Source organism: Pseudorasbora parva, chromosome 9, assembly GCF_024679245.1.
Source record: "Pseudorasbora parva isolate DD20220531a chromosome 9, ASM2467924v1, whole genome shotgun sequence".
Classification (NCBI taxonomy): Eukaryota; Metazoa; Chordata; class Actinopteri; order Cypriniformes; family Gobionidae; genus Pseudorasbora; species Pseudorasbora parva.
In genome coordinates, this window is record NC_090180.1 from 21,117,850 (window position 1) to 21,129,603 (window position 11,754).

The 11,754-nt window shown below is 35.0% G+C and overlaps 1 protein-coding gene across 1 annotated transcript; it reads left to right on the forward strand.

Moving 5' to 3' along the window:
- The first annotated feature begins 2,577 nt into the window (after window positions 1–2,577).
- On the forward strand, window positions 2,578–11,026 carry dnajb4 (DnaJ heat shock protein family (Hsp40) member B4). Its single transcript, XM_067454297.1, has 3 exons — window positions 2,578–3,126; window positions 4,898–5,475; window positions 10,668–11,026. The coding sequence occupies exons 1-3, from the start codon at window positions 2,916–2,918 to the stop codon at window positions 10,899–10,901; spliced, it is 1,023 nt and encodes a 340-aa protein (XP_067310398.1). The 5' UTR covers window positions 2,578–2,915; the 3' UTR covers window positions 10,902–11,026.
- Window positions 11,027–11,754: the final 728 nt, after the last annotated feature.

Consider the following 11,754-nt stretch of genomic DNA (forward strand, 5'->3'; position numbering starts at 1 on the left):
TTTCTTTATCCCATGTGCTCTCATATGCGATTCTCTAACCCCACCTACCTTGTTTCCTGATATTTGGTTCATTTGCCCCACCTGTCTGTTACCCTCATTTGTTTGCTCCCTATTTAATCTCCTTGTGTTTGCAGTCCAGAGGCCTATTGCACAAAACTAGGATAAGGGATTAAGCCGGGATATCTTGGTGATCTTGTCGTTTTTATGCAAAATGTAGGACACAGCTGTCATGTAAACATATCTTGAAGGCAAACTCATACCAAGAACGATAACGATAATGAAAGATAACTGTATATTAGCGGATAAATTGAGCCAGGATCACCAAAATATCCCAGCTTAATCCCTTAGCCTAGTATTGTGCAATAGGCCCCTGAGCTGGATTGTCATTGTATATAGCACATGGTTCCACGCTATAGTCAAGTCTTGTTTTTCCCTCTTGGGGAAGTTTTTGTTTGTCTTGGTTTATTTTTTTGTTAAATAAAGCCCATTCATCCCGCAGTTGAGTCCTCGCTCCTTTCTCTTCAACAAACCCTGACAAGGCCTACATCAGGCTTTTTTTTTAATCAATGATAAGACAAAATAAAGTAATTATATGCAACTGGTTTTTAGTTTACTTGATTTGCACAAGTTGGCTAATTAATCTCTTTGCTTGATTTCTCATAAGTGTAGTAAATATGAGGATATGACAGAATGGCTGAATTCAAGTGAAGTGGGCCACTGTTTTTTAAATGCTTTCTTTTATGACTTTTGAACTTCAAGGTGGGCCATCCATAATTTAACAAACCCCAAAACATATATTCTTCAGTTCTCTCAAAATAACGGATATAACGTTGTGTTGACATCAAAACGATGGGTTTGTGAAAGAAAAATATCCATATTTAAAACTTATAAAGTAAAATAGCTTCCAGCAGACCACATTCTGTATTCAATTTCAAAACTCTAGCCATTTTGTCAAGCAAATGACAAACACCTTTATGATCAGTGTTCCCTTTGGTTGGGCACTTGGAACTTTATTTTATTGTAATTCTCTTTCTATCGTTGCAGCGACACAACAAGAAATCAGTTTTTTTGGTTTCAAAGGAAAGTAATAAATAGTTTGCCTTTAAAAGTTAACTTAAGCTTCTGACTGAATAATTAACTAATTAAAATACAACTATACTAAGTCAAGAATAAAGTAAATTATCAAGTACTCTCTAGTTCTTTTCCCATCACTAGAACTCTTGTGTAAGTCCGCTTTTGTCAGTACAACATACTATTCCTATTTAACTTTACTTGTTTTTTAAGGCAATCGGTTTGCATGCTTTTTTAAAGTAAGTCTGATTTGATTTTACAGTAAAAATTGGTATTACTGTAGAAATGGTAAGGTTTTGAACTTGTGTTTAACAGTTTTGAAAATAGTATAAACATGTGGAAATTGACCTGTAGTTTTATAGATTTGGTGGTGTGAAGTGAAAAATTTGTATTCCTGTAATTTGAAGATGTTGTAGTACTTAGAACCAGTCTCGGTCTTGAGATCGGTCTTTAAACCATTTTTTTAAGGTCTTGGTCTCGGTCTGGAGGACTTTGGATTATGTTTCAAGACCGCAAATGGGATATTACTAAATTGCCGGAGCAAATTATTTATTTATTAACATCATTAATGTGATTGGATGTGAAAGTTATTGCTTCAGATCAATACTTGTTTCTAATTTGATTTATTTATTGTGCCAGTTCAGAAATTACTGAGAGATTGTGTCAAAAATGTCACAAAAATTAATTAAAATGCTCACAAAAAGCAAGATATTGTTTCAAATAAGTTGTTTGTAATCTAAATTTGTATATAATAATGTGAAGCAATATCAAAAGCAAGGGGGCTGTTTTCATAAATTTGAGCATGACTGCCGTGCAAACATATTGCTTTTATACAAACATTCAATCATAAAAAATAAAAACTTATTCTCAACATTATTTGCATTTGCCAATTTAGATCTGTACCAACTCTGACGTGCAAAGATGAATTTCATTTGATTGGTAACTGCTCTATGGTGTCTTATTCTATATTTACTAATTAAAAATAAGTAATTTCCATGGACCTTTCTCATGCATGTAATATGGAGCTTTATGAATTTAAGGAATACTGGTCTGGTCTTGGTCTAGACTCAGTCTCGCTCTGCCTTGGTCTTGGTTTCAACCCCTCAAAGTCTTGGTCTTGGATGAGGTGGTCTTTACTACAACACTACTAGTCAGTGAATGCATTTTATTCCAAAGCAGTGATAAAGGACTGATGATGTGCTCACGGTGTAAAGACTTTGAAAAAATAAATAAAGTATAGAGAAATTGATTTAAAAAAAAAAAAACTGTACAAGGCAATAAAGTGAAAATAAAGATCTTGTCTTCATGGACGGACAGACGGATAGATAGATAGATAGATAGATAGATAGATAGATAGATAGATAGATAGATAGATAGATAGATAGATAGATAGATAGATAGATAGATAGATAGATAGATAGATAGATAGATAGATAGATAGATAGATAGATAGATTCTACACACAATATTCTTAGAGACATGGGCTATTCACATCGTTGCGTTAGCTTTTCTGATTAGAAAGGATTTAGTTCTGAAAATGGATTTATCTGAAAATGGGAAATGACGTGCCTCGGCTTCGTTCTAGAAAGCGCCCTCTGATTCCAGAGCTGCACTGGTACAGGGGAGGGAGCAATGGCTATTTAAAGAGAGTAAAATAACACAAGATCTTTAGTGCTGAGTAACCGCCTCCAAACAGACACAACGGGATCAACTGATCATCTGTGTCACGGTTTAAAGCGGCAGGATTTGACACCGACGGTGCTTTTATTCACGGTCTTCTTTTACAGTAGACTGACGAATCCTCGGGCAGCGGAGCCAACCCGGTCTGTATAAGCTAGGAGAAAATGGGCAAAGATTTTTACAAAATATTGGGAATCGCGAAAGGAGCATCAGACGACGACATCAAAAAGGCGTACAGAAAGCAGGCTCTGAAATGGCATCCTGACAAAAACAAGGCGGCCAATGCGGAGGAGAAATTCAAGGAGGTCGCGGAGGCTTATGAAGTTCTCAGTGATCCAAAGAAACGGGAAATATACGACCAGTACGGCGAAGAAGGTAGGCTTCTTCCATCTCTGTAATGCATTCATATTAGCAGTGAACATTGGGCTGTCACCACGAATGCTTAATCCTTCTGCCCATCTTTTTAAATAGTATGTCGAATGTAGACAAATAGGAAATCTCCGGATAAATATCGTTCTAGAAAGCCTAAATACCCTAAATACCCTAGCTATTGCCATAAAAAGTTGACCATATGAAGTCATGGTTTTATTGTGCTGGCAGTTCTCAACCAACACATTTTAAGTCGGAAATAAAGCTCTGTTACAATATGTAGCCTAACGGCTGCTGTCTGATTCTAACTGGTCCGTACGTGCGTATCAGAATCAGAAAGAGCCTTATTGCCAAGTATGTGAGCACACACAAGGAATTTGTTTTTGGTGACAGAAGAAGCGTCCACTACACAGAGACAATAATATAGGCCTACACAGATAGCTAGTAAAATAAATAATAAATAGATATGAACAGGCTAAGATACACATGTATCAATAAATTAAATTTTAAAAAAACGGACACATTTGGGTCAATGACATATGACATGCATATTTTTGTGTCCATGTGCATTAGGCTATTTTCCTTTAAAATAATTTGATAAATTAATTAAATATATCACTTTATTCTATAAACATTTAGTTTGAAATCATTTTTAGTACATTTAAATAATGCAGTTTATTTTAAATGTTGTGTTATCTTAAACCTCCGAAGTGTCAGGTGGTGCAACTCTGAAATTAAAATGGTGTCATAACAACAAAATAAATAAATTCTGTGGCCTCATTTTAGGTTTAAAATCTTTCATATAACCTTTTAACACATTTTATAAATATCAGTACACTGTAAGAAATTATTTAAAAAATAAGTTACCTGGTTGCCTTCAAATTTTGAGTTCATTGAAATTTAAAATTTGAGTTAATACAATAAACATTTTTTAGAATCGACAACCTTTATTCAAATATTGAAAAAGATTTTGTAAGAATATTGGGTAATAATGTGTTTTTTTTTTTTTTTTTGATGCAGTGAAACATGCCAAATTGTGCTAGTTGATGATATGATTTATCATATTTTTATGTGGTTCAGAAACAATAATATTTTGAGTTTCTATTTATTAAACCAATTTCCTTCTTTGTATCAACTAATATTTTTAATTTCAATGAACTCAACATTTTAAGGCAACCAGGTTACTTACTTTTTTAAGTTAAACCAACAATGTTTTTTTTACAGTGTCGTTTTAAAGTTGTTGAGGTTATTGAAAATCTTTTGTACAGCAATTTGTGCATTTTCAAATGTCAGGGTGACACAATTATACAAACATGGCTTTTTTATTATGAATTGGAAAATGTTTTATAGATCTCTCTTAAATACTGGTAAAAACTGCTCATTTCAAGCATGGGTAGGTTGGATCACTTTCCATGTCAGGTAGTACAACTGCAACACACAACTAGGCCTATTGGATGTAATGCCTGACATACAAAAAATCAACAAATTAATTTAAACACTGAAATTGTATTTAACAACTGATACTTGTTTAAACACATTGTTCATCATGACTGCAAAAAAAGCATTAACTCAGTTTTGAAAAGATAAAAACAAACCTTTTTTTTAAGCTTTATTTGTCAATGAACCATGTACAGATGTGCAATAAACAGCAGTAGAAGTATATTAGTAGCCTATATTGAGTGTTTATTGGGATACAGTAGGTTGTATAGTAATGCAAGCCTAACCTAAATCTTCTACAGAGATAAATATGTGTTTTCTCTCAAATCTGCAAAATTAGGTCTTAAAGGAGGTGGAGGAGCGTCCGACGGACCAGGAGGCAACTTCACCTACACCTTCCATGGAGATCCTCATGCAACGTTTGCCACGTTTTTTGGGGGAGCCAATCCTTTCGAGATATTTTTCGGCAGGAAAGTCAATGGACGAGATGACGAAGACATGGAGGTGGACGGAAGTGACCCCTTCGGTTCTTTTACGAGCTTTAACATAAATGGATTTCCACGCGAACGGCATGTTGGTCAGGGTGGCCCGCCGCGCAGAAAGCAGGACCCCGCGATCCACCACGAGCTCCGGGTGTCTCTAGAGGAGGTCTTTCATGGGTGCACAAAGCGCATGAAAATCTCACGAAAGCGCTTGAATCCGGACGGTCGGACAATGAGAACCGAGGACAAAATACTCACTATTGAGATCAAGCGTGGCTGGAAAGAGGGAACCAAAATTACATTTCCACGGGAGGGTGATGAATCACCTAACACTATTCCTGCTGATATTGTGTTTGTCATTAAAGACAAGCCTCATGGCCACTTTCGACGAGAGGGGTCTGATATCGTGTACCCGGTCCGGGTCAGTTTGCGGCAGGTGAGAAGAGCCTCATTCAAATTAATTTGTCATCTATCTATCTATCTATCTATCTATCTATCTATCTATCTATCTATCTATCTATCTATCTATCTATCTATCTATCTATCTATCTATCTATCTATCTATCTATCTATCTATCTATCTATCTATCTATCTATCTATCTATCTATCTATCTATCTGTCTATCTGTGTCTGTCTGTCTGTCTACCCATCCATCCATCCATCCATCCATCCATCCATCCATCCATCCATCCATCCATCCATTTCCAACTTGCTAAGTTGTCTAGTTAAATTTAAGTCGTTATTTTTACTTTAAAAAACATTAGTTATACAATATTTTACAGTAACATTTGGTCTACATGTATTGTCCATTTAATGCAATATAATAAAATTTTCCACCAAGTAAGTTAAATTGCAGTCATTATATATTTAACGTCCAACATGTTAAATTACCAATTAACATGTTTTACGCACTTTTAAGACATATTTAAAGCCTATATTTTCAATAGATCTATGCATGTTACTATAAGGCTCTATTTTGTAAATGTCCCTAGCTAAAAACATACATTCTTTGTGTGAAATTCCGTCTCTTACATAATGCATTTTGGACGAGAAATGAATTTGAGCTCGATCAGCTGTTGTGAGATGCCAGAGAAGCAGCTCGCCCACTTAAACTGTGAACTGCCACCAAAATGCACTTCTATGGCACAGACCGTCCTGTTTCTGTACACAGAGTACCAAACCCAAGAAATAAAATGTACTTTTAGGCTGTTGAAGGGATGTGTGTGTTGAAAGGGAAGGAGTTGGATACATCTTTGCACACAATATGTGCAGTATAATGAATAAGTTGAAATGAGGGCAGCGTTTTGCACAGGTTACTTTCATAATGTAAAAGTTTCATACGGTCATATGTAACATCTGAAATTGCCAGCTTCCTGTCCTGATGCTAGTCATTTAAGAAGAAAGTGTAAAGAATACTGTGAATACAGGATTAATATGTATTCATGTCATAAAGAAAATTAAAATCTAAAAGCAGGTCCAATTATTTTCAAACAGCTGCTCACACCAGACATGATTAAATCTGTTTGCCTAACTAGTCAATTATTTTTTTCTAGATGCATGACAATGTAAAATGAAACTATTTATATGTAGTTATGCTAACTGTAAAAATTATTTGATCAATTCACTATGACAACATAAGTTTTAACATTGCTTTAACTTAAAAAATACGTTATATAAGATTCAACCCTTTTTTAAGTCAGTTTAATGTAATTTAAGTTTAAATGACTTAAAGGGTTAGTTCACCCAAAAATGAAATTTGTGTAATTAATGTCTCACCCTAATGTTGTTCCACAGCCGTAAGACCTCCGTTCATCTTCAGAACACAGTTTAAGATATTTTATATTTAGTCCGAGAACGTATGCAAGTGTATGCGCACTATACTGTCCATGTCCAGAAAGGGAATAAAAACATCATCAGAGTAGTACATATGTGACATCAGTTAGTTAATTAGAATCTCTTGAAGCATCGAAAATACATTTTGGTCCAAAAAATCACAAACACTATGACTTTATTCAGCATTGTCTTCTCTTCCGCGTTTGTTTTCAATCCTCAAATAAAGTTTCAAAGTGGTTATGAATCAGGGGATTGATTCATGATTCGGCAATGTCACGTGATTTCAGCAGTTTGACACGCAATCTGAATCATGAATCAATACGCTAATTCATAACCGTTCAAATCTTAATTTGAGGATTGAACACAAACATAGAAGAGAAGACAATGCTGAATTTTTGTTATTTTTGGACTGATGTCACATTTGGACTACTTTGATGATGTTTTTATTCCCTTCCTGGACATGGAAAGTATAGTGTGCATATACTCCCATATGCTCTCTGACAAAATATAAAATATCTTAAACTGTGTTCTGAAGATGAACGGAGGTCTTATGGGTGTGGAATAACATTAGGGTGAGTCATTAATGACATAAATTTCATTTTTGGATGAACTAACCCTTTAAACATCTAAAGCCACACTGCAAGATTTTCGTCTGTCCCAGACAAAAGATTAGCATCGTGAAAGAATCGTGGTTATTTCTGCGATCTCAGCTCCTAAACGGTGATTATATGTCACAAAATGAGAGAGGTTCAAGGACGGTGACCAAAGATAGCCTGCGATCATTTTTTTATTTTCTGATCAAATTCATCATGATCATCGCACAGTGTGTTTGCTGCAACGCCCTACATCTACTGACCAGCCAATAAAAATGCGACATGAAAACAATGCAACATGGCGCTAAAATGTAAAAATGCTTACCTTAAGCTTTTTTCCCTTCATCTTTCGCCACACCCTTTTTTTTCTCAGCACACATAAACACTAAAACTGCCAAAGTGTGATTCATCATGTTCTTTTGATTTACTAGCACATGCTGATCAGGTTTTATTCTTATATACTAACTTGCATCATAGCCCACAAGTAAATAGGTGTCATCATTTTATAGTCTACATGCATGTCATACCCAAGTTTAATAGATGCATGTCACACAGTGTGATTTGTAATGATCTTATATAATTGTATCCTGGGCTTTAGTTGATTGTAGGCTACTAAAAATGTTATGGCAGCAACTTTTTTTTACATTGCTCCCTATAGCAAAAAAACCTATACAGAAAAAAAAAAAATCTAACTAAGGAAATTAAAAATCCATATTTATTTTAAAGAAATTTTTTAAGGACCACAACTGGTATAGGGACTACAACCAGCTTATTCATGGGTTAGTGACATCACTAACCCTAAAATTGACATAAACCCTGCCCCCAGGAACACACAACGAATGCCGTGCTGAGAAGAGGAAGAGTTGTTGTAGTAGAGCACATTTAGGAGTCTGCTCGGGCGGGAGGCATCTTAAGCAGTTTGCACACGAGCAATTTATAGATTATTATGAAAGAATATGCTAATCAAAGACTTGAAGATAGTAACTCCACATCAGCATACATAAATGAATCAACTAACCATTCAGAAACATCCTGTTGCATTCTGCATGTTGTCACTTGAGTCTCTCCATCATTGTCCAACGGTTTGAACATAAAAGGCCGAACAGTTTCTGGCATTTTCAGTGCGTGTCTGCATGAGGTAATCAGAGCTGCTAAAATGAGCCACTTGATGAAAGAGGGCCGGTAGCAGCAGCTCATTTGCCTTTTTTAAATGGACACACAAAAATTGCATTTTTACTCATCCTCAAATAGTGACAGTTTTAACATACTGAAAATGTACTTCACATACACACTCTGGGGACATCAGAGACTTGTTTTACATCTTGTTAAAAGGCAGTTATTTACTTACTTATTATTTACTTATTTATGGCACAATGCACATTTTCTTAATAATAAGTCTGAAATGTGCTTAATATAAGGATAGTATGATATCTGAATAATATTTCTTTAAAGGCAAAATATTTAAGTACAGGTCCTTCTCAAAAAATTAGCATATTGTGATAAAAGTTCATTATTTTTCATAATGTAATGATAAAAATTAAACTTTCATATATTTTAGATTCATTGCATACCGACTGAAATATTTCAGGTCTTTTATTGTTTTAATACTGATGATTTTTGCATACAGCTCATGAAAACCCAAAATTCCTATCTCAAAAAATTAGCATATCATGAAAAGGTTCTCTAAGCGAGCTATTAACCTAATCATCTGAATCAACGAATTAACTCTAAACACCTGCAAAAGATTCCTGAGGCTTTTAAAAACTCCCAGCCTGGTTCATTACTCAAAACCACAATCATGGGTAAGACTGCTGACCCGACCCTGTCCAGAAGGCCATCATTGACACGCTCAAGCGAAAGGGTAAGACACAGAAAGAAATTTCTGAACGAATAGGCTGTTCCCAGAGTGCTGTATCAAGGCACATCAGTGGGAAGTCTGTGGGAAGGAAAAAGTGTGGCAAAAAACGCACAACAAGAAGAGGTGACCGGACCCTGAGGAAGATTGTGGAGAAGGACCGATTCCAGACCTTGGTTGACCTGCGGAAGCAGTGGACTGAGTCTGGAGTAGAAACATCCAGAGCCACCGTGCACAGGCGTGTGCAGGAAATGGGCTACCGGTGCCGCATTCCCCAGGTCAAGCCACTTTGGACTACAGAGAAGCAGCACTGGACTGTTGCTCAGTGGTCCAAAGTACTTTTTTCGGATAAAAGCACATTTTGCATGTCATTCGGAAATCAAGGTGGGATCTGAATCTGTGGGATATTATGAAGAGAAAGTTGAGAGACGCAAGACCCAACACTTTGGATGAGCTTAAGGCTGCTATCGAAGCATCCTGGGCCTCCATAACACCTCAGCAGTGCCACAGGCTGATTGCCTCCATGCCACGCCGCATTGAAGCAGTCATTTCTGCAAAAAGATTCCCGACCAAGTATTGAGTGCATAACTGAACATAATTATTTGAAGGTTGACTTTTTTTGTATTAAAAACACTTTAATTGGTCGGATGAAATATGCTAATTTTGTGAGATTTTTGGAATTGGAATTTTGGGTTTTCATGAGCTGTATGCCAAAATCATCAGTATTAAAACAATAAAAGACCTGCAATATTTCAGTTGGTGTGCAATGAATCTAAAATATATGAAAGTTTAATTTTTATCATTACATTATGGAAAATAATGAACTTTATCACAATATGCTATTTTTTGGGAAGGACCTGTATACTCACAATAGTTCAATTTTAGCACAATCAAATATACTTAACTATCTTTAGTTGGACCTTTGCATTTTTCTGGATAACTAAAATACATTATACTTACAAAATTAGTAGACACAATTAGTCAATTTAAGTGTCTAAGTATCCCAATTTAGTATACAAAAAGTACAATTGCAAGGTATTTATATAAAGTACGTAATATGTAAATGTATAGTATACATAGCATAAAATAAATGTATTTAAAATATATTTGAGTATATTTACTTTTGACTATAGGTCATCAAAATAATATAACCACATTCAACTTTTACGTTATAAAGGATTTAACTGCATGATTGGTTGAAATGACTTGTACAGACAATTTGATATTAAAATTTAAGGCAGCAACTGAACTTGAAGTTGAATTAGGGGTACATTTAGAACTAAAAGAATAATATAAAGAATATGTCTTATCCTACTAACAACTGTATTGTATTTCTTTGATCATAGTCATTGTGTGGCTGCTCCGTCACCGTGTCGACGATAGATGGTAAAACGTGCAATATGAAGATAACTGATGTTATCAAACCTGGCATGAGGAAGATCATTGCTGGACAAGGACTGCCCTTCCCAAAGAACCCAGAACAAAGAGGGGACCTCATTGTGGAGTTTGATGTGAACTTTCCTGACAGTCTGCCATCTAATGCCAAGGATGTCCTGAAAAGACACTTACCTGTCTCATAAAGTGAACTTGGACAGACTTTATTGACATTTCTACATGAACAATTCAGTCCCCTCGCATATGTGGACTAAAATGACAAATCAAATTTTGAGAATGTGCAATTTCTATTTTTTATCTAAATGTTTTATATATATATATATATATATATATATATATATATATATATATATATATATATATATATATATATATATATATATATATATATATATAGGTGAAATTGTTGCATGCCTATGTATGTCAGTGACAGTGCAAGCTTAAAGTGCAATTTGTGTCTGAAAGTTTTTCCCCTGCAAAGTTAGTTTTTTTATGCTTCATTTAAATTGTGTATTTAAAATGTTTTATTGAAACGCTATACAACGTCAGTGTTCTACAGACTAAATTAGAAATATGTATTTGTTTGCCTTTTTCAAGTAGAAAATGCATCTGTACTGACAGATCATGTACTGTTCTCTTCTCTAAATGCACAAAACAATATCATTTTAGTAAATGATGGCTTGAAGTGAACTGCGTGACCATGGATACTTGCCTTTTTTTAATGATACTTAGCATTTAGCTAATGCCTTTTCACATCTGATACGTCAGATCCCTGTAAGTGTGAGCTACAGACTCACGCCATGTGTGTACCTGTCTTTGACAGAGACCAAAAAAATGGTGACTTCTACTGTGGGTTCATTGCACACCATGTTTATTAATTTAAAAAAAATTGCATAATTAGTATTATTTTACCTTACATTTTCACTCTGTTGACTGCTCCTAGTGTCTTGTGTTTGGAAGATTCTTCTGACTAAATACTTATGATATAATTAATAAAAAACTGTAGAAGGTACAGAACCCTCAACTGCTGAACACTTG

Bases quoted from the DNA above. Each gene is read 5' to 3' on its own strand.
- dnajb4 (XM_067454297.1), top strand. From the start codon at position 2,916: ATGGGCAAAGATTTTTACAAAATATTGGGAATCGCGAAAGGAGCATCA. The intron at 3,127-4,897 runs GTAGGCTTCTTC...CTGCAAAATTAG, and splicing joins CGACCAGTACGGCGAAGAAG to GTCTTAAAGGAGGTGGAGGA. The intron at 5,476-10,667 runs GTGAGAAGAGCC...CTTTGATCATAG, and splicing joins TCCGGGTCAGTTTGCGGCAG to TCATTGTGTGGCTGCTCCGT.